The sequence below is a fragment of the Lissotriton helveticus genome, chromosome 1_1 (genome assembly GCF_964261635.1).
Source record: "Lissotriton helveticus chromosome 1_1, aLisHel1.1, whole genome shotgun sequence".
Classification (NCBI taxonomy): domain Eukaryota; kingdom Metazoa; phylum Chordata; class Amphibia; order Caudata; family Salamandridae; genus Lissotriton; species Lissotriton helveticus.
The window spans coordinates 334,862,401-334,882,033 of record NC_136057.1 but is presented as its reverse complement, the minus strand read 5'-3'; the positions used below and the strand labels follow the sequence as shown (position 1 = coordinate 334,882,033).

The 19,633-nt window shown below is 47.9% G+C and overlaps 1 protein-coding gene across 13 annotated transcripts in view; it reads right to left on the bottom strand.

The window, feature by feature from the left end:
* The window catches only part of LOC144804990 (V-type proton ATPase 116 kDa subunit a 4-like), a 6,844,636-nt gene that overhangs the window by 503,469 nt on the left and 6,321,534 nt on the right, over positions 1 to 19,633 (bottom strand). For all 13 annotated transcript variants that reach the window (XM_078671938.1, XM_078672103.1, XM_078672267.1 and 10 more), the window contains one exon: positions 16,911 to 17,033. In XM_078671938.1, the coding sequence (XP_078528064.1) occupies positions 16,911 to 17,033 (123 nt within the window). The remainder of the gene's footprint in view (positions 1 to 16,910; positions 17,034 to 19,633) is intronic.

Below are 19,633 nucleotides of genomic sequence, written 5' to 3'. Positions count from 1 at the left end.
AGAAGGGAACCTACCGCGGGCAACATGACCACCCTCAAGCTTGCCACCCGGAAGCACCACCAACTGATCCGCGCCACCAAGAAAACTGCATTCAAGGACCGACTGGACACCAACGTACACAACTGCAAGGAACTCTTCAACATCGTGAAAGAGCTCTCCAACCCCAACGCCGGTAACAACGACATCACCCCATCGCAAGACCTCTGCAACTCCCTCGCCTCCTACTTCCACAACAAGATCGCAGACATACACAACAGCTTCAGTAGTCAACCATCGCACACAAAGACCGCAGCAACGCCACCCACCACCACCCTCCGCGCCTGGACTCCGATCAGCACCGATGACACTGTCCGCATGATGAACTCCATCCACTCCGGATCTCCGACCGACCCGTGCCCTCACCACGTCTTCAACAAGGCCGACGCTGTCATCGCACCCCACCTGCGGGACATCATCAACACCTCCTTCGACACCGCCACCTTCCCGGAGAGCTGGAAGCACGCCGAACTCAGCGCTCTACTTAAGAAACCAACAGCGGACCCCACCGAACTCAAGAACTACCGCCCCATCTCGCTCCTCCCGTTTCCAGCCAAAGTCATCGAGAAGACCGTCAACAAACAGCTGGCCGCCTTCCTCGAGACGAATGGATCCCTCGACCCCTCACAGTCTGGCTTCCGAGCCAACCACAGCACCGAGACCGCTCTGATCGCTGCCACCGATGACATCCGAGCCCTGATGGACAACGGAGAAACAGCGGCCCTCATCCTCCTAGACCTCTCCGCGGCATTCGACACTGTCTGCCACCGCACCCTAGTGCAGCGCCTCAGCAACGTCGGAATTCAGGAAAAGGCACTGGAATGGATCGTCTCCTTCCTCGACGGAAGAACACAGAGAGTCCGCCTACCACCGTACAAGTCAGAGGCCACCGAAGTCATCTGCGGCGTCCCTCAAGGATCCTCGCTGAGCCCCACCCTCTTCAACGTCTACATGAGCCCCCTCGCGCCCATCGCACGCCAACACAACCTGAACATCATCTCCTACGCCGATGACACCCAGCTGATCCTCTCACTGACCAACGACCCCGCCGCTTCCAGAGCCAACCTTCACGAAGGGATGAAAGATGTAGCCGAATGGATGACGACCAGCCGCCTGAAACTGAACTCAGACAAGACGGAAGTCCTCATCCTGGGCTCCTCGCCCTCCGCCTGGGACGACTCCTGGTGGCCCCCCGCCCTGGGCACCGCACCCACACCGACAGACCACGCACGCAACCTGGGCTTCATCCTGGACTCCTCCCTCTCCATGACCAGACAAGTCAACGCCGTCTCCTCGTCATGCTTCAACATCCTGCGCATGCTACGAAAGATCTTCCGGTGGATCCCCACCGAGACCAGGAAGACGGTCACCCAGGCCCTCGTCACCAGCCGACTGGACTACGGCAACGCCCTCTACGCCGGATCCACCGCCAAGCTCCAGAAGAGACTCCAGCGGATCCAGAACGCCTCAGCCAGACTCATCCTCGACATCCCCCGACGCAGCCACATCTCCGGACATCTGAGAGACCTGCACTGGCTCCCCGTCAACAAGAGAATCACCTTCCGTCTCCTCACCCACGCACACAAAGCCCTACACGACCAAGGCCCGAGCTACCTCAACAACCGCATCAACTTCTACGCTCCCAAACGCCACCTCCGATCAGCCAGTCACGCCCTCGCCGCCGTCCCCCGCATCCGAAGATCGACAACAGGAGGAAGGTCCTTCTCCCACCTGGCCGCCAAGACCTGGAACTCCCTCCCGACCGACCTGCGCCTGACCCAAGACCACCTCTCCTTCAGGAAGAAGCTCAAGACCTGGCTGTTCGAGCAGTAGCAGCACCCCCCCCCCCCCCCAAGCGCCTTGAGACCCTCCGGGTAAGTAGTGCGCTATATAAATGTCCATGATTGATTGATTGATTGATTGGTTACTAGACAAGACCTAGAGAGGGACATAACCCTGAGTGAAGTAAGATTAGCTTTAGCAGAATTGGCCTCGGGCAAGGCAGCAGGTCCAGACAAAATTCCTCTCGAGCTTTATAAAATCTTGGATAATATTATAACTCCTATACTTCTTGATTTATTTATCGGAGTCCAAGTTAGTGGTAATCCCCCTAGATCATGGTTGGAAACGAATATTGTGGTATTTCCAAAAAAAGATAAACCTCCTAAATTGCCATCATCCTATCGACCCATTTCCCTGATCAATTCAGACTCGAAGTTATACTCTAAGATTTTGGCTAACCGGCTCAGGGGGACGATCGAGCGTCTGGTCTCTCCGTGGCAGCATGGTTTCATTCCGGGCAAGGACACTACGGACCACACTAGACGGGTCATTGCCTTCTTTGATGCCATGGCTGTCGCGGGGGGGCGGATGTCGGTGGTCCTCCTAGATGCCGAGAAGGCCTTTGACCGGGTCTCATGGGCTTTTTTGTGGGCAGTTTTAGAGCAAAATAATATGGGACCATGTCTAATGAAGTCTCTAAAAGCAATGTACTTCTCACCTAGGGCCAGAGTTTTGGCGATGGGTCAGGAATCAAGTCTTTTCGATATATCCCGTGGGACTAGGCAGGGGTGCCCATGCTCCCCTATCCTCTTCGCATTGTATATAAATCCCCTCATTATAAAATTACTAAATACCGAGGCAATTAGACCAATTACTTTTGGTCCATTTGACACTAAAATATTAGCATATGCCGATGACGTGGCGGTAGTAACATCACACCCCAAGGAGGCTATAACTGAAATTGAACGAATTACCCATGCATTTGGTCAGGTCTCGGGGTATTCCTTAAATAGGGACAAAACGATGGTTATATGTACACAAAATATCCAATTTATAGATCCTAGGAAGGTAGATAGTGCGGTATATCTGGGAGTCCGTATATCCTCTAAAATTGATGAGATTATTAAAATAAACTATGATCCATTAGTACAAAAAATAACAACAGACTTAAAGCGGATAGATGGCATACATCTCTCGATCATTGGAAGGAGCAACTTTCTTAAAATGAACATTTTACCTCGGGTTCTCTACCTGTTCCGGGCGATCCCGTTATTGGTGGACGACAAAACCATTAAGATCCTTGAATCTCAGATGAGCAAGTTTATATGGGGGTATGGGAAGATAAGGAGATCTATCCGCTTTCTCTCTCTCCCTGTTATAAGAGGGGGTCTTGCAATACCTAATTTGGGATATTATATGCTTGCAGCTTTATTACATCAGATGAAGCCATTGTTTTATATAAAATCTCTGAGAAGTGAAGTAGGTGATAGCTATATTCCCTCAATATTTGAACTAATTATCGGGGATAAGGCGAGAGGTCTCCTAGTAAGACAACTTGAATCTTCATACTACAAAAAAGTCAAATTTAAGATTATACTGAGTGTTTGGGGTATCTGGAAAAAAATTAGAAAACAACTGAATATTACTAAATATAATAAGTACACGTCGCTTTGGCACTCTACCATACTACCACCTGCTATATATGATACGATCGCCAGGAGATGGGAAACATGTGGAGTCTCGACTCTCGGTGACTTTTTGTCGCCTCCCGTTAGACAAAGATTCCAACAGTTACAATCTAAATTTTCTATCCCCAGCAATAGTATATTCAAGTACATTCAGATCAATACGATACTGGACTTAAGGAGTGCAGATATCACATTTGAGAATATTCCTTTATTTGACTGTCTACTAAGAGCACCAACTAGGATTGGTACGATTTATGATGTACTAATAGACAGTCAATCCGATGATGTCGCTGTTGTGGAGCAGGGCTGGTCAAGGAAATTAAATAACTCCAATGTTGATATCGATAAGATATTGTTATTGTCAACAAAATTGTTTATGTCTTCTAATCTAAAAGCACAGTTATATAAGACCATTTATGATTTATATTTTACCCCTGCTAAACTTTTCACATGGGGGAAAAGAGCTAACTCAGAATGTCCTAGATGTGGAAAACAACCGGCACATCTAATCCATATGTTATACGAGTGTGAAAAATTATTAGTATTGAAAAAAATGATAATGGTTTTTTGCAGGAAGTGTTTGGTCATCCATTTGCCGAATCCCCCTCTTTGTTCATCTTGGGATATGATAATACACTGTCACATACCATTGAAGAAGAAGTATTGCTCTTTTTGGGGACAGCTGTGTATCGTATTATATTAACAGCGCGTTGGAAAGATACATATCCCCCTAACTTTCAGATATGGTTATCAAGACTCTTGGGTATGTATAATCAAGAGAAAGCGATCTTTGCCTGTAAAGGGTTGAGGGCTAAAGCACGTGGTATTAAGATCTGGAAACCAATCGAGAATTGGAGCAAATATTAGAATTGCTAGCTAGAATGTGTCCACCGGTGTAAATAATATCTTGGTCTTTTTTTTTTTTTCTTTGTTTTTGTTTCTCTTCTTGTAAATTTGTTTTTGAGACTAAAATATCGTTATTTCTGCATTTGTGAATTACCAAATAAAAAAAATAAAAAAAGAAAACGTCGTGATGTAGCGACTCTCTTCAGCTAGCTTTAGTTGGTGGTAGCCCGCATTGAGATCTAATTTGGAGAACCATTGTGCTCCGTTCAGGTCCGTTAATATGTCATCTACTGTGGGCATGAGATGCCTCTCCCTTTTGATCGCTTTGTTGGGCATCCGCATATCAATGCATATTCGTATTTTGCCTGGCTGTCGGGGTTTCTCCGCAATCACCATCGGAGAGACCCATGGTGTCAGCCCTGTTACTTTCTCTATCACTCCCTGCTCCTCCAGCTTCATCAGCTCTTGTTCAACGGCCGACCGGAGATGGAACGGAATCCTCCGATGCCTCAATGCTATCGGCTGTATAGCCTTGTCGATGTGTAGTTTGACTGGTGGCCTTTTGATGGTTCCTAGACCTTGAAACAGCGATGGGAACATTTGAAGAATTTCCTCCGTGTGCAGTGCTTTAACCGCATTTGCAAAAGCAATTAGCTTGAGGTATTCCCAACCAGCAAGTCTGCCTCTTTGTCAATCACATGAAAGGTGGTCGTCAGCTCTTGACCTTCTGCTTTAACTTGTACAGTCATCTTCCCTCGCAGTGGTAGCGGTGTTTTGCTACCATATGTTAGAATACGAGCCTACGACGGTACTAGCTGTGGTCTTGGTTTTAACGCCTTATAATGTTGAATGCCCATCACATTCATCGTAGCTCCAGTGTCTATAACTCCTGTTACTGCCGATCCGTCGATTTGAATCTGACACTTCGGTTGCGGTCTCCGTCTTGTTTTGAGTTCACTCACAAATGATACATAATAGCACTCTTCTTCATCTTCAGTCAACGAATCATCCAACCGCTGTGGATAGCGGGATTGTGTCCTGCTTCCTCTCGAAGGGTGTGTGTCATGTGCGTCATCTAGGGCAAGTTGCCTGACTGCTTTGGTTGGCATTCTCCTTCCTGCTGTTCCTTGCCCTCTAAAACTTCCTCTCGCACCGCCTCTGCAGACACTGGCAAAATGGTTTAGTCCTCCGCATTTGGCACATGCCTTGCCACGTGCAGGGCAGCCATCTTGGTACTTTATTCATATCCGCAGAAATCACATGGCACGCGGCGTTGTGTTCTGGTCGGCCATCTTCCTCGTACTCCGCGGCCACTGTTCCGCACTGCATCCACTCTTTCCGTTTTCACTGTGACTTCTGTGCTCGCTGTCGGGTTTATGGCCGCTTCCATCGCCGTGGCTCGCGCATCTGACAGCTCGTGTGACCTGGCCAGCATTAATATTTCATCTAGTGTTATACGGGGTTGTCTTAATATCAGCGTCCTTAGATGTTTGTTCTTGCACCCTTGAATCAGCTGCGCCGTCACCTCTTTTGTTTGATCATGGTCTGGACATGTGCCTATCAACTCTCTCAAACGCGCGTGAAAGGCGTCCATCGTTTCTCCCTCCCTTTGCCTGGACTGCCTGAATTTGAACCGCTCATAATGTGGATTCAATTGCGGGTCAAAGTGTGCATTCAATGCTTGTACGGCAGCATCATAGTCCGTTGCTATTCCGGTGTTCGTCAGATGTGTAAATAATTTGTAGAGCTCATCACCACCAAAATGTAGTAGCAGGGATCTCTTCACTTCATTGTCCTTTTCTCTTGTTGCCGTAAAATAGTTGTTCAAACGGCTCAGCCACACCGCCCATCTCGGCGCCCCCGTTCCTGGGTCAATCAGTGCACTGAAAGGCGGTATCGGGTTAATTTGGGAGTGTGGCGACTGTTGGACCACTGGACCCACTGCTTGTTGTCCTACCGGCCCTGCCACCTGTGCTGGGCTGCTGCCTGCTGAGCCCCTCCTACGGCCGCAGCGGTTAGTACATTCGACATTGCTACGACTGCTCAGGCCTTCTTCCACACCTCACTTCCCAAAACCAATGCTTGTTGCTTGGCCTGCTCTGCGATCTAGCACGCCACTTCCTCTTCCTTGTCTTGCTCACATTAACTGTATGCCCGATTCTTCCTTGGATGTTGCAATGTTTGTTTGCAATTACCCTCGACGATGCCGTCTCAGCAGCACACCATTTGCTCGCTTCCCACTGCAACAGGGCCCTCTTTCACCCCTGCGCCGATTTCGCCACTTCAGCTCTGCGGGGAGGCTTCTTCACGCGTCTCCGACGCTGGGGCTGGCCTCGCGCTCACCGCGCATGCGCGCACCACTCTGAGCGTCAGCCGGGCCTTCTCGGCGCACGGCTAGACACCTGCCACGTCTCCGTCTGCTTCGGGGCTCCACGCCCGCCGGTCCCACACGCAGCCTTAATCATGCTGCTTACCGGCCGTACTGGAGCGGCGGCTTCCTCTGGGACGGCTCGTCCACCACCACTTCATCGGCCCACGTGCAGACCGGCAGCCACACTTTCACCGGCACTGGGAGGAATTCCTTACTCCACCTTCAGGGTTCCACCACAGATGTCACCATCCTCGTCGCCAGTGTAGGGGAGTAGGGTGGGGGTCACTGCACACAGGGGTCGCATACAAATAGCTGAACACAAGAACAACTGACACCACACGCTTTGGATAGTATTGTGGACCGGAAGCCACAAGCAACTTCCGTCCGTTTATTTATAGCCTTCTGGCCACGCCTGGTCAGAAGGTGCTACAAACAGTGTAGGTGCTTCCGGGTCTCAGCCGAGACCCGCGAAACACTAGAGCGCCACAGTCGTTAATTAATCAGCTGCGGATTAGACCAAGTAGCCACGTAAGGCCCAAGATTGGTGTGCAATGGTGAAGTCACGTGTGAAACAGTGACTCCACGAACAGTGTGAGCCTTCTTGATAAGGGCCCGGTTAATAACCTGGAAAGATTGAAATGAGTCAATCTTGAGTTTACAGTTGCTTCATTAAAAGCACTAATACAGACAAGTGCGTTCGATTGTCGGTAAGTATAGATATCTTAATAATTCATGTCATGCTCGGTGATCAGACATACTAATAATAATAATAATAATAATAAGGAGTCTTGTAAAGCGCGAACAGCTACCTCACATGGAGGTGTCCCGGCGCTGTGAGAACAGACTAGCCATATGTCAAGTGGCAGATCTTAGCATAGCGTAGTGAATAGCCAGGTTTTTAGCAGTCGTTTAAAACAAGTTTCAGAAGGGGCCTGTTGTAATGCAGGAGGGAGAGAGTTCCATAGCCCCGCCACATTGGCCGAGAAGGTTCTTCCACCCAGCGGCACATACTAAGTTGAATAGTGACAGTGAGACAACGGGGCCTACTGAAATGAGCCGTCTTGAGAATTTCAAGAAAAGCACAGGTTTGGTGCAATAACAAAAATGTATAGAAGTAAAGCTGCACGAGCACATCCCAAAATGCGCAAAAGTATCTTGCTTTACTTAATCCTAGTACGCATAGCTATATAATTTTCAAATGACAATCAATATTCTCATAGTTTGTTTTAAGAAGAGTAGATAAGTTAATGAATAAATAATGGGTACAACAATTGTAAATGGTAAAAATAAATATAGTAATGCTGTTACATAATTTCCTATTATTTGCATGATGTTAGATCTAGGCAGAAGCTAATAAACTGCAAGTGCTAGAAAGTGCTTATAGAAACAAACAGTATACAATATTAAAATCATCAGCAGCAGCTGCTGGTTAGAGTTACTTAGCCTTTTCCCTTGTGCATTAAATAAACAGCAAATAAGTATCGGCTTACACTAAAAATTATTTTCTGGGATGTATCCATTTTTAAAAATCCTAATTGTGTAGAGGGTGTGGTGAACTGCCAGGAGTAATGGTTGCACACTAGCGCGGCTCCGGCACTGACCGGCCTAGCCCGTTACTTATCATGATTTTAATCCGGCACAGAACATCACACACCGTAAGGGGAAGGTTAGCAGCACAGGGAGACCATACCCCGGCATTTTAATTCTGCTCAGAAACGACAAATGAGGGCTGAGAAATGAGCGGCCAAATCGAATCAAGCAGCAGCGGGGCCCACTGCGCTGGTTGCCCTGCCCATGAGAGACTGAGAACGGGCTAGCAGTGATAGAGAGTCTGGGCGAATTGCTATCCAGATAGTACTCAGCCTGGTGAATGTCGGAGACCCCACAGGGACAAGCGTTAGCAAGTGACAGCTCACTGAAGTAGCACAGAGCCGAGAACTGTGGCAGCAAGACCGTTTGGTAGGTGCTAGCATGAGTGCGAACATTTTCAAGGTGGTGGCGCAATGAAAAGCTTCGTATCGCACACCTGAGTGTCCCAAGGCACCAAGGGTCAGATGTAACAAAGGGTTTTACCCATTCTGTGTCTATGGGATAATGTGTTCATACACATGGCCCTAAGCCACTGATGTAACTCTCGGATCAGCTTCTGAGGGGCACAATAACGCACTGGGAGTTTTGACTTGCAGTGGATGGCATGAAGGCCTATTCAAGTGATAACCGCGGCCCAGGAGGTTTGACATACGGAGAATCGCTTAATGGCAGTGAGGCGGCAGTTTCCAAGCATTCAACCCCATGTTACAGGTACTGAGCCCCTGAGTGCATTTGCGCTGCTGTACTGTGCCTGTAATGAGTTACACTGAGAGGGTCAGGCCGACTGAGGCTTTAAATGGTATTGAGGACATATTACTCCACGGGCTACACGGCTAAAGAACTGACACATAAGAGCAGAGGGGCCGGACTGGACAGAGTTACTCTCGCTATCCCACTTAATTTCAAGTACTTTCAGTTATTTAAAAACAATTTAGCAGCGTTAAGTTTAAAAATATGTTTAAAATGAGCAGCAATTAGTGACACACAAGGTGCAATTTAGTCAGCACACACCATGGAGCACTCGTACCTAAGACAGGTGCTCCCACGCTGGAAGCGTAATTTAAGGCCAAGGGTGGGATTGGCTCCTCCCCCACCCAAGATGATAGGCTAAGGGGTGGAAGCGGGATGTCTGGTCCAACAACCAGGAGAGCGCCATTAGGCAAGCGCACAGAGCAAGGTACAACAATTCAAATTCTAGTACTTTCAGATATTTAAAAACGATTTAGCAGTGTTAAGTTTAAAAATATGTTTAAAATTAGCAATTAGTAACACACAAGGCACGATTTAGTCAGCACACACCATGCAGCACTCGTACCTAAAACATTTGGCGACCTTCAGAAAGACTATCAATTGGCACAATCCGAAACCTTCAGATACTTACTGACCAGCCAAGTACTGAAAGCGGTGATAGCCAGAGATGGCCAAATCTCGGAATCATCTCTGCTCGAAGATAGATTGCTGTTAGATCCAATGCCCAAGAAAGCCATTTCTCTAACATATAAAAAACTAATTAATAAAGACCTAGAGGCAGACGTGGAAAAATTAGAAGCTGACACTGGCGAGGTGCCTTGGCCTCCCCTTAGGAAATTGCCATCCCTATGAGGCTGAGACTGGTCCAACTCAAGACCCTACACCAAACTTATCTAGCCGCAAATATCCCGGTAAAGATGGGAAAGCGAACTGACTCCCAATGCCTTCGTCAATGTAACTTAGAATGGGCCTATTTCCATACAATATGGGAATGCCTAATCATTCAAAAATACTGGGACACGGTTACAAAGCATATGGAAGAAGTAGGTGGGAAAAAGTTAAACCCTTCTCCGAAACTCTGCCTATTAAACATATGGGAGGTAACGGACTTAACCCAAACTGAACAATCATGAGTCTCACTAGGGTGGGCCCTAGCGAAACGTAATATCGCACAAAAATGGGGAGTTGGGGAACCACCATTACTGGAGAGATGAGTGGGGGACATTGACAGGCCCATGGTCGCATAGAGGGACGTTTTAAAAAAAGAATCACTGACATAATATTGACAGTCACAAAATCGACCTACATTTTTATCGACACAAAACTATGGACGACACTAATATTGATACCCTATAATTAATAAAAAAATACACTATTCTCGACCCCAAAATATTGTCAAACATAATTATCGATTACAGTAATATCAAACACATAAATATTGTTATGTAAAATATCGAAATAATAATATAGACAGCAATATTATTTTTTTTTTTTTTAAATATCGACAACTCAAAAATAGATAAAACACATAAAATTAAACACCATAAATATAATTAAATAAATAAACATACACTGCATATAAAAAATAAGCAAATACATAATTTTTGAAAATAGTAAAACATATCTTAAAATATTAACTAATAAATATACTATTAATAACCATTTACATTTTATAATAACATCATGTACACACATTTTTAACATCACATATTAAATAATACACATTTAAATAATTTAGCATGTGAAAAAAAAGTAACTGACTCTTAGGGGTTGATTAGGATGGCAGCCGAAAACCAGTCCGATCGCCGTGGTAGCGGAAATGAACCGTCCGCACGTACCGCGGCAAAACCAGCGGCCAGATTAGGATCAACAGCCAGAAAAAAACGATTGCAGTTGAACAATGCCACAAAGGATCGCCAATAGCAGGCGGAGAAGGTGAAAATCCGTCCGCGGCAGTCGGATTCGCAGCGGAAAAATCCGAAACAGCTCCACGGGCAGCGGATTGACCGCACGTCCAATTAGGATACCATTGAGGTGACAGTGGAACAATCCGCTGTTTCCGACTGCCGCGATCGCAAACAATGATGAATTGAAGAGATGGCGGAAGGGAGGCTGCATACCCACGGCTGCGGATGCTCCACAACAATTATAGTGGTCGACCAAAAAAACACACAACAAGGCCACCAAGTGTACACATCAAGCTAACACAGCCCCCAAAAACACCTAACCTCAATGACACATCCCCATGGCAACTAAAAAAATACAAATCCCAGGACAACCCACACCATACACTTGACAGCAATACTCCATTTTAACACAGCCACATAGCTGCTTATGAAACCAGCCCCGTCCCTGACAAGAATCCTTTGCAATACTCCACCCCTGAAGGAACCAACGCTACAGCACAAAGGAGAGGCAAACCACAATACATCTCACCAGCACACCAACACACACACACCACTTACATTACCACCAACACTTTCACACCTGCACCTTTAACACATTTGCACATCACACACCATGGCACAGAAAACAATGCCCAAATTCACTGACAGTGAGTTGTCAGTCAAGGTAGATGAGGTAATCAGAGTAGAACCACAATTGTTTGGTAACCTGGTCCAAAAGATGCCATTAGCCACCTGAACACAAATGTGGGCAAGGATTGTCAGCAAAGTCAATGCAGTAGGGACCACCCCGCCCTCTGAGCAGGAGATAGTGAAGACGTGGTATGATCTCAAGAGCAAGGTGAAAGAGAGGAACAACAAGAACCATCAGCTGGCTCAGATGACTGGCGGTGACCCTCGCATTCCACCAAGAACATTCACTGCATGGAGGAGAAGATGCTTGCCATACTGCATCCAGAGAGTCTCACAGGATTACCTGGGGGCGTGGAGGCTGGTAAGTACAAACAAATGTCTACCATCACATTGATATGTACTGTCTTGCACAACTACAAAGCTACACCTCCTAGGCCCAATAACATTCATGTGCACCACACTCTCCCCAACACATGTCTCGCAGATCCAACATCACTCACTCTGATTCACCCCAAAGGTAGCTAGCAACATTACCATGGGGGCATGTGTACAGGCAACCAGTACTACAACTCCCACCAGGCCCCCTTGTCCCACAGCTCAGCAAGATGGAGCACTCCACCCCGAAGATTGTGGCAGCCATTGTATTTCTGTTCCTAAAAGAGGGAGATACAACCTACTGGGTTACATAGGACAGAAGTTAGAAAGTTATGTGTACATACTTGCATGTATAGGCACTGTTTGCCCTCTCATTTTGTACATTCATGTGACTGTTCTGATGGCCCACGTTTAACATCAGTGTGAGCCCCCTTGGCGTGCACAGTTACTGCACAATTTGACAGGGACCCATCACTGAATGGACAGAGTGAGGCATATATGTTGTCTGCCACCCTATTCCTCAATGAGCTATCTTAGGCCTGTTGATTGCACAAGACAGACCTCATGAGAAGGGTGTGGGAATGTAAGATCATCTCCCTAAATGTGACCTCCATGACACAGTGAGCCATTTATAGGCCAGGGACATTGAATGGTGTGCATTGTTGGAACCAGTGAGTCTCGCCCGAAACATCATTTCCAATGTAATGTACGTCTTGCCCACTAACAAACTTTATTGCAGATGAGGGCCTTCTTCACATTGCTTTCTGTGCTGGCATTTTCCATGTGCATGAGATGGCCAGGTACTGTGTCCATCCTCACACCTGCATGTATTTAGGCCAGTTTGTCATATGCTAATTTACTACGTGTCATGCTGTATGGCCTCTGCTGGACATATCTGAATAGCTGTGCTGCATTGATACATTCTCCTGTACTGAGACACGGTAGGACATAACCCAGTGTTACTGATATTTCCTCTCTTGTCTCCCATGCCTGCAGCTTAAAGTCCACCAGCGTAAGGCCTTGTGGAGGGCCATTGCACACAAGGTGTGGGCGCTGGGTGTCTCCAACCGACGGCACACACACTGTCACAAGAGGTGGGATAACATATGCCAGCTGAGAAAAAACGTGGCCGAGATGACGTTGAGACTGCTCCCTCGGACTGGAAATTTGTCGCGCAGGAGCATGACACCACTAATGGCCAGCATCTTGGCTGTGAGACAGTCAGAGCTGGATGGACGTTTGAGGGCCCATCAGCAGCAAGTTGTGGGTGAATATTCTGAGAGGGTGACTTTGGGTGTGAGTGACTGCAAGTATCCCAACCCAGAGCCAGTGCGGAGCACTGTGATGTTTCTAGTGTGATGCAATGGCTTGTAAGTGGCCTCTGTTGAGTGCAGCTGTCATGCATTCATGCCTCATGTGTTTAATGTAATGACACTTGACATTGAATGCTGAGATGTGGCCTAATGGCATCTACTGTATTAGGGGAGTCATGGATATTACTGGGCAGTGAACAGCAGTGTGCCTCATCTTAAGAGTGGTGTCGTCGATGTGTGCAGTGCCTGACCTCGAAATTGTCTGAACTACACATCTGACACCAATGTGCAACTGTAGTTGTGCTCCAGAGCACGACAAGGTGGGTAGCAGGGGCTTATGGCCATTGCAAAATTACATTTGGGAGTCTGTATCTGCGTTGTCCCCTTAAAGTGACTCCATATGTGACTGTTGAGATGTACATCTTTGTCACCTACAGGCACATAGGTATGCTTACAGGAATCTGTATGTCAGGTTACATGGAGGCAGGGGCAAGCTATTTGGCTGTGTGAGCATCCCCTGGGTCATTAATGTTACCAGGCATCTTTTGATTTTTGCATTAAGGTTGCACATGCAGACTGCACAGGGTGGTGTGCAACATGGGGGTATCATCATCTTGTGTTGTTCTTTGTTTGCATAAGATTATTGTGAGTATGGCACTAAAACTGGACCTAGGTCTCTGTTTATTGCAGCACCTACCAACGGAACAGAAGGACAGGGGACGGACACCAGTGGAGAGGCATCGATTGCTACACATGATCTCACTGACACTAATGTGACCAGCGCATCAGAAGGGGACAGGAATACCCTTGAAGAATCATGCCCCGAAACACCGACCTCAATGTCATTTGACGCCAGCGGTGACTCCTCGATGTTGGCGGGCACATGGAGTGGGAAATCTGCCTCCTCTTCCACCACACATTATCCAGTGCCCACCCTCACGGCTACTTCCACTAGCGCTGCATATGCCCGCAGCAGTAAGAAGGGAAGCGTGTCCTCCCCCCAGGGACCGCTGCCCTTGCCCCTATCTGCCCTGCTGCCCTCAGTGTTGAGGCTGTGGACCTTTTACGCAAGCGGTCACGGCCGGACTGGCTACCGGGCAGTTGTGTGTGCTGCCGAGCAGGGGGATGATTTCTCCGTGGTATGGGCGTATTTCGTTGATGGGGACCTGCGTGCGCTTTGAAAAAAAAATGCAAAACGAATTTCATGTTGCACACACAGGTCCCCATCAACGAAAGCATCCCCCTGCTCGGCAGCACACACAACTGCCCGGTAGCCAGTACGGCCCTGCAAGCGGTATGTGGGTCAGACAACTCTCCTGAATGCCTTCCAAGACCATGACAAGAAGTTGGCACAGGTAGTTGCCTTTATGGGGGGCATTCATTCTGATGTGGGTGGGCCACACAGAACTGTCCAGTCTTTGTCCTCCACAATTACAGCAGCCATTCAGCTGTCACAGGCTCAGAATCCAGCTCCAGTCCCTTTGGCAACCTCCCTGCCAGTGGCCTCATTTGACGAGAGTGATCATGCACCTCAGCCCTCAGGCTGCAGGTACTCCACATGCAGCACACAACAGCAGCACCACAAGCAGCACAGAGCGCAGACACCATCCCCCAAACAAACAAAAGCCACACAGGAGTGCAAAGGAAAAAGCCCTTCAGGTGACACTCAGGGGCATCAAGCCAAAAATCAGCCCCATCCAAGGATACTCCCGTCCCAAAGGTGGCTACCAACCGTGGCTGAAACTGGGGTCGACGTTGTCCGGAGACGGCACCGGGTGCGACACCCTTGGGGTCGACGCCAGTGGACGAGTCGTAAGATTGACTGGCGACAGCCCTGATCCAGGCCTGGATCCTGCGGAGCCCTGCGGCGTCGGGACCGGAGTCTTCGGCGGCGCTGGGGCCAGAGCCGCCGGCCCGCTAGGGCTCCCAGTCGGACCCGCGCAGCCCGAGGGCGCCTCAACAGGTTCCGATGGAGGAAAGCGTGACCTCATGGCCGTGAGGAAAGTGCTGACCTCCTCCAGTGTCGCGTGCAGCCCAGGGACTGGAGAGTATGGAGCTGGACGCGGCACCTGCGGCTCTGACGGAGCCGCGTGGGCGGTGTTGCTTGCACCCCCGGCCGCATCGCGCGAGCGTCGGAGGGAGTTGGAAGAGCGATGAGGCCTCTTCGACTTCTTTTTCGAATTCCTCGACTTACCTGAGGACTTGGAGCCCGACGAGTGGTGGTGGTTCGTCGATCGGCGATGACCGCGGCTCCGCGACCGGTCCCTCAACTTCTTCCTCGACCGGGACTTCGAGTGGCGTGAAGCCGACTGTCGGAGCTCGAGCAGCATACGTGACCGCTCCCATCTAGCCTTCGAGGTCAAGGCCCCGCAGTCGGGGCACGACTTGTCATCATGGTCGGCCCGAGGCAATAAAGGCACCGACGGTGGGGGTCTGTCACTGACATCAGGTGGTGACAGTCCTCGGAATGTTTAAAACCAGGCATCCCTAGCGGCACTGCGAGTCGAAGGTCGACTCGAAAAGTGATCAAAAGAGATAAAAAAGTTAGTCAAAAACTGGAGTACCGCTCTTACAGGATCTGCGCTTGCTTGCTCTGAAAAAAGAAGAACTGACATCAGCGCACGAGGACGGCGTCTAAGTACTCCGACGATGTCATCCCGGCGATCATGACGACGATGACGGACGTGGAGCCGCCGACGAAACCTAGCGATGCGCAGGAGTACTGCTAATGAAAACTTTCCAGATCCAGTCTAAGGTAAGGAATCTAACACTAACCTGTTTCTTTCAGACATCATATTCACTTGCATATTTGGAGCTGTACTTTCCATGAGGGGTAATAAGTTCCTTTTGGCAGTTTCGTACCACATTTCCCTTCCCTTTCTTTTCATTACACGTTTAAAATGGGTTTCCACAACTTTTAGCTCCAGGCTTAGGGGTCTTTTAGTATGTCGGGTGGATCGCCACCGCCCGCATGGCAGTGGCGATCCACCCGACATTTCCCTCCCCCCGCATCCCATTTACCCTAGCCATATTAAGATGGCGGGGGGACCCCGGTGGACGGAAAAACCGTCCACTGGTTTTCCGCCGGTGGAAAAGGTGCTGCATATGGTGGCGGTGTCTGGAAGACACCGCCATCCATATTACAAATCCTGTGGAGAAGTGCCTGCCACCATGGAAAGGCATGCAGTCTCTGTATGTGGGGGCCCGTTGCGGGTCCCCAGGGTAATGGGGGTTGGGAGGTGCACATGCAGCACCGCGTTGTGGCGGGCGGTGCTGTGTGCACCGCCCGCCACAATGTTGTGGATGGGGGATGCCACCGCCACCGTGGTTGTTGCATCTTAATTGCCGTTGCGGGACCGCTGCACCACTGGTGGCCGGTCCCAGCCCCGCTAGGGTGGCCCGCCATTCTAATAGGCTCTTAAATGTTGTGGCTTCCTACGCCCTTATTGCTTTTTTAAATACCCAATTCTCAATAAAAGTTTATTTGACTCTTCTTGCCTCAAATAGTAAAATACTTCCGTCATAACATTTCTTAAAAGATTGCATCGCATATGAAATCGGTCACAATAAAAACTTTTCACAAATAATATTTACATTCCTACACTTATGTCATTCTCTTTACCTTTTCCACGATATCCCCGTGGACAACATTTGTATCTTCCTCGGAGTTAATAGTTGGCTGAATAATATCTTTCTGTGAGTCGAGATTAACATTTTCAAGTTTTTGGGAAACTTTCTGAATTACCTATCGAAAAGAAAGGAAACATTATATTAACCTGGGAACGGTATAATAATGCATCACTAAAAAAAGACCAGCAGTGTAAACTTTCGAAGTTCCGCAATCCCTCATGTCAGCGATCGCAGCAAAAATCAACGACACTCTTTCGATATTCCAGAATCCTATGTAATTAAAATAAAGTTCTTCATCCATGCAGCAGGTGTCATAATCAGCTACCTTAAACAGGAAGCACAGAGACATCTCAGAGATCAGCAAGAGATCATTCTGGTTGGCCTCCACCTATCCTACGTTCGTCGTTATTCTTTTGACTACCCAATTCACCTTTTAACATATTTTCTATGCTCATTCTTCCATTCCTGTTTCTAGTATTCTATAGGTACCAGACCTATATAGTATGTACAAAATTGAACTGCAAAAGTGGCTACGACTTGCGCATTTATGTCTAAAGCAGAATCCACTCGCATGCTCTGCTTCTTTATATATTTTCTTTTGTTCTCTGTTTCCCTCGCTCCTTATATGGATGGGCACAGGGAGGGAGTAGAAGTGAGTGTCTACTACAGATGCAGCTAATCAGTACATGACCATTTTTTTTAAATCATGGTTTGTGACGGGTTTTCCGTTTTTTCGTAGAAATTGCAAGCAAAATAGAAATACGGATAAATTGCACATGTGCAGAAGATACATACATTCATCCTTCCATCTCAGCAACATCTGCAGAAAAATGTCCCAAACCAAAAAACGCACAGAATGATGGAAAATCTGCTGTGCCTTTAAGAGTTGATGACCTTTCATCTAGTTTCATTCTTTCTTTTTTGCACAGCACCAGTTTGTTATGAAAAAATCAGTGTTATATTGAAAAAGGAACAGTTTAGGGACCCTCCTCTTATACCTTTAGTTAGGTTATGTCAATTTATAGAACACAGCTCATCTAGGGTGACCAACTGGCATTGGTGCAAATTCAGGACGGTGAGTGTAAAAATTCAGGACAAAGGGTCAAAATTCAGGACACAAATTCAGGACAGGAGGTCAAAATTCAGAACAAAACTTCAGGACAATAGGTAAGTTTTACAGACACATCAGAGGTCGTGCAATAGTATATAAGTAAGCCCAGACATTTCCAAACATATTCAACCATTTACAAACCTATCCATCATGTATCCTTCCATCTATCATTTCACTCATCCATCCCTTCATCCATCCTTTCACTCATCTTCCATTATCCATCCATCCATCCACCCTTTCACCCTATCCATCTGTACACTTACCCATCCACTCTTCATCCCATCCATCCATTCACTCATCCATCCAGCCATTTACCCTTTCACCAATCCAGCCATCCTTTCACTTACTAATCCTTCCACCCATCCACTCTTTTAGTCATCCACCCATCCCCCCTTTCTCTCTCCATCGACCCTTTCACTCAGTCATCCTTCCTTCCATCCATTCATCCACCCACCCATCCATCCATCTACTCATCCACTCATGAATCTATCCATTGACCCTATCACTCATCCATCTATCATTTCACTCCTTCACACATCTATTCATCCTTTTGTCCATCTACCCTCCCTTTCACTCACTCATCCATACTTACATCCACCCTTTCACTCATACGTCCATTCATTCACCCTTGCACTTATCAATCCATCAATCCATCCATCATTTCACTCGACCACCCACCCATCATCCATCCACTCTTCATCCCATCCATCCATTCACTCATCCATCCAGCCATTTACTCTTTCACCAATCCAGCCATCCTTTCACTTACTAATCCTTCCACCCATCCACTCTTTTAGTCATCCATCCATCCTCCCTTTCTCTCTCCATCGACCCTTTCACTTAGCCATCCTTCCTTCCATCCATCCATCCACCCACCCATCCATCCATCCATCTACTCATCCACTCATGAATCCATTCATTGACCCTATCACTCATCCATCTATCATTTCACTCCTTCACACATCTATTCATCCTTTTGTCCATCTACCCTCCCTTTCACTCACTCATCCATCCTTACATCCACCCTTTCACTCATACGTCCATTCATTCACACTTGCACTTATCAATCCATCAATCCATCCATCATTTCACTCGACCACCCACCCACCCATCATCCACCCATCCATCCACCCACCCACCATCCACCCACCCACTCATCCATCCTTTCACCCACCCACCATCCAATCCACTCATCCATCCTTTCACCCACCCACCATCCACCCACCCACTCATCCATCCTTTCACCCACCCACTCATCATCCATCCTTTCACCCACCCACTCATCCATCCATCCATCCATCCTTTCACCCACCCATCATCCATCCATCCATCCCCTCATCATCCATCCATCCTTCCCCTCATCATCCATCCATCCATCCTTCCCCTCATCATCCATTCATCCTTCCCCCTCATCATCCATCCATCCTTTCACCCACCCCCTCATCCTCCATCCACTCCCTCATCATCCATCCATCCATTCCCTCATCATCCATCCATCCATCCCCTCATCATCCATCCATCCTTTCACCCAACCCCTCATCATCCATCTAATCACCCTTCCCCTCATCATCCATCCTTTCACCCACCCCCTCATCATCCATCCA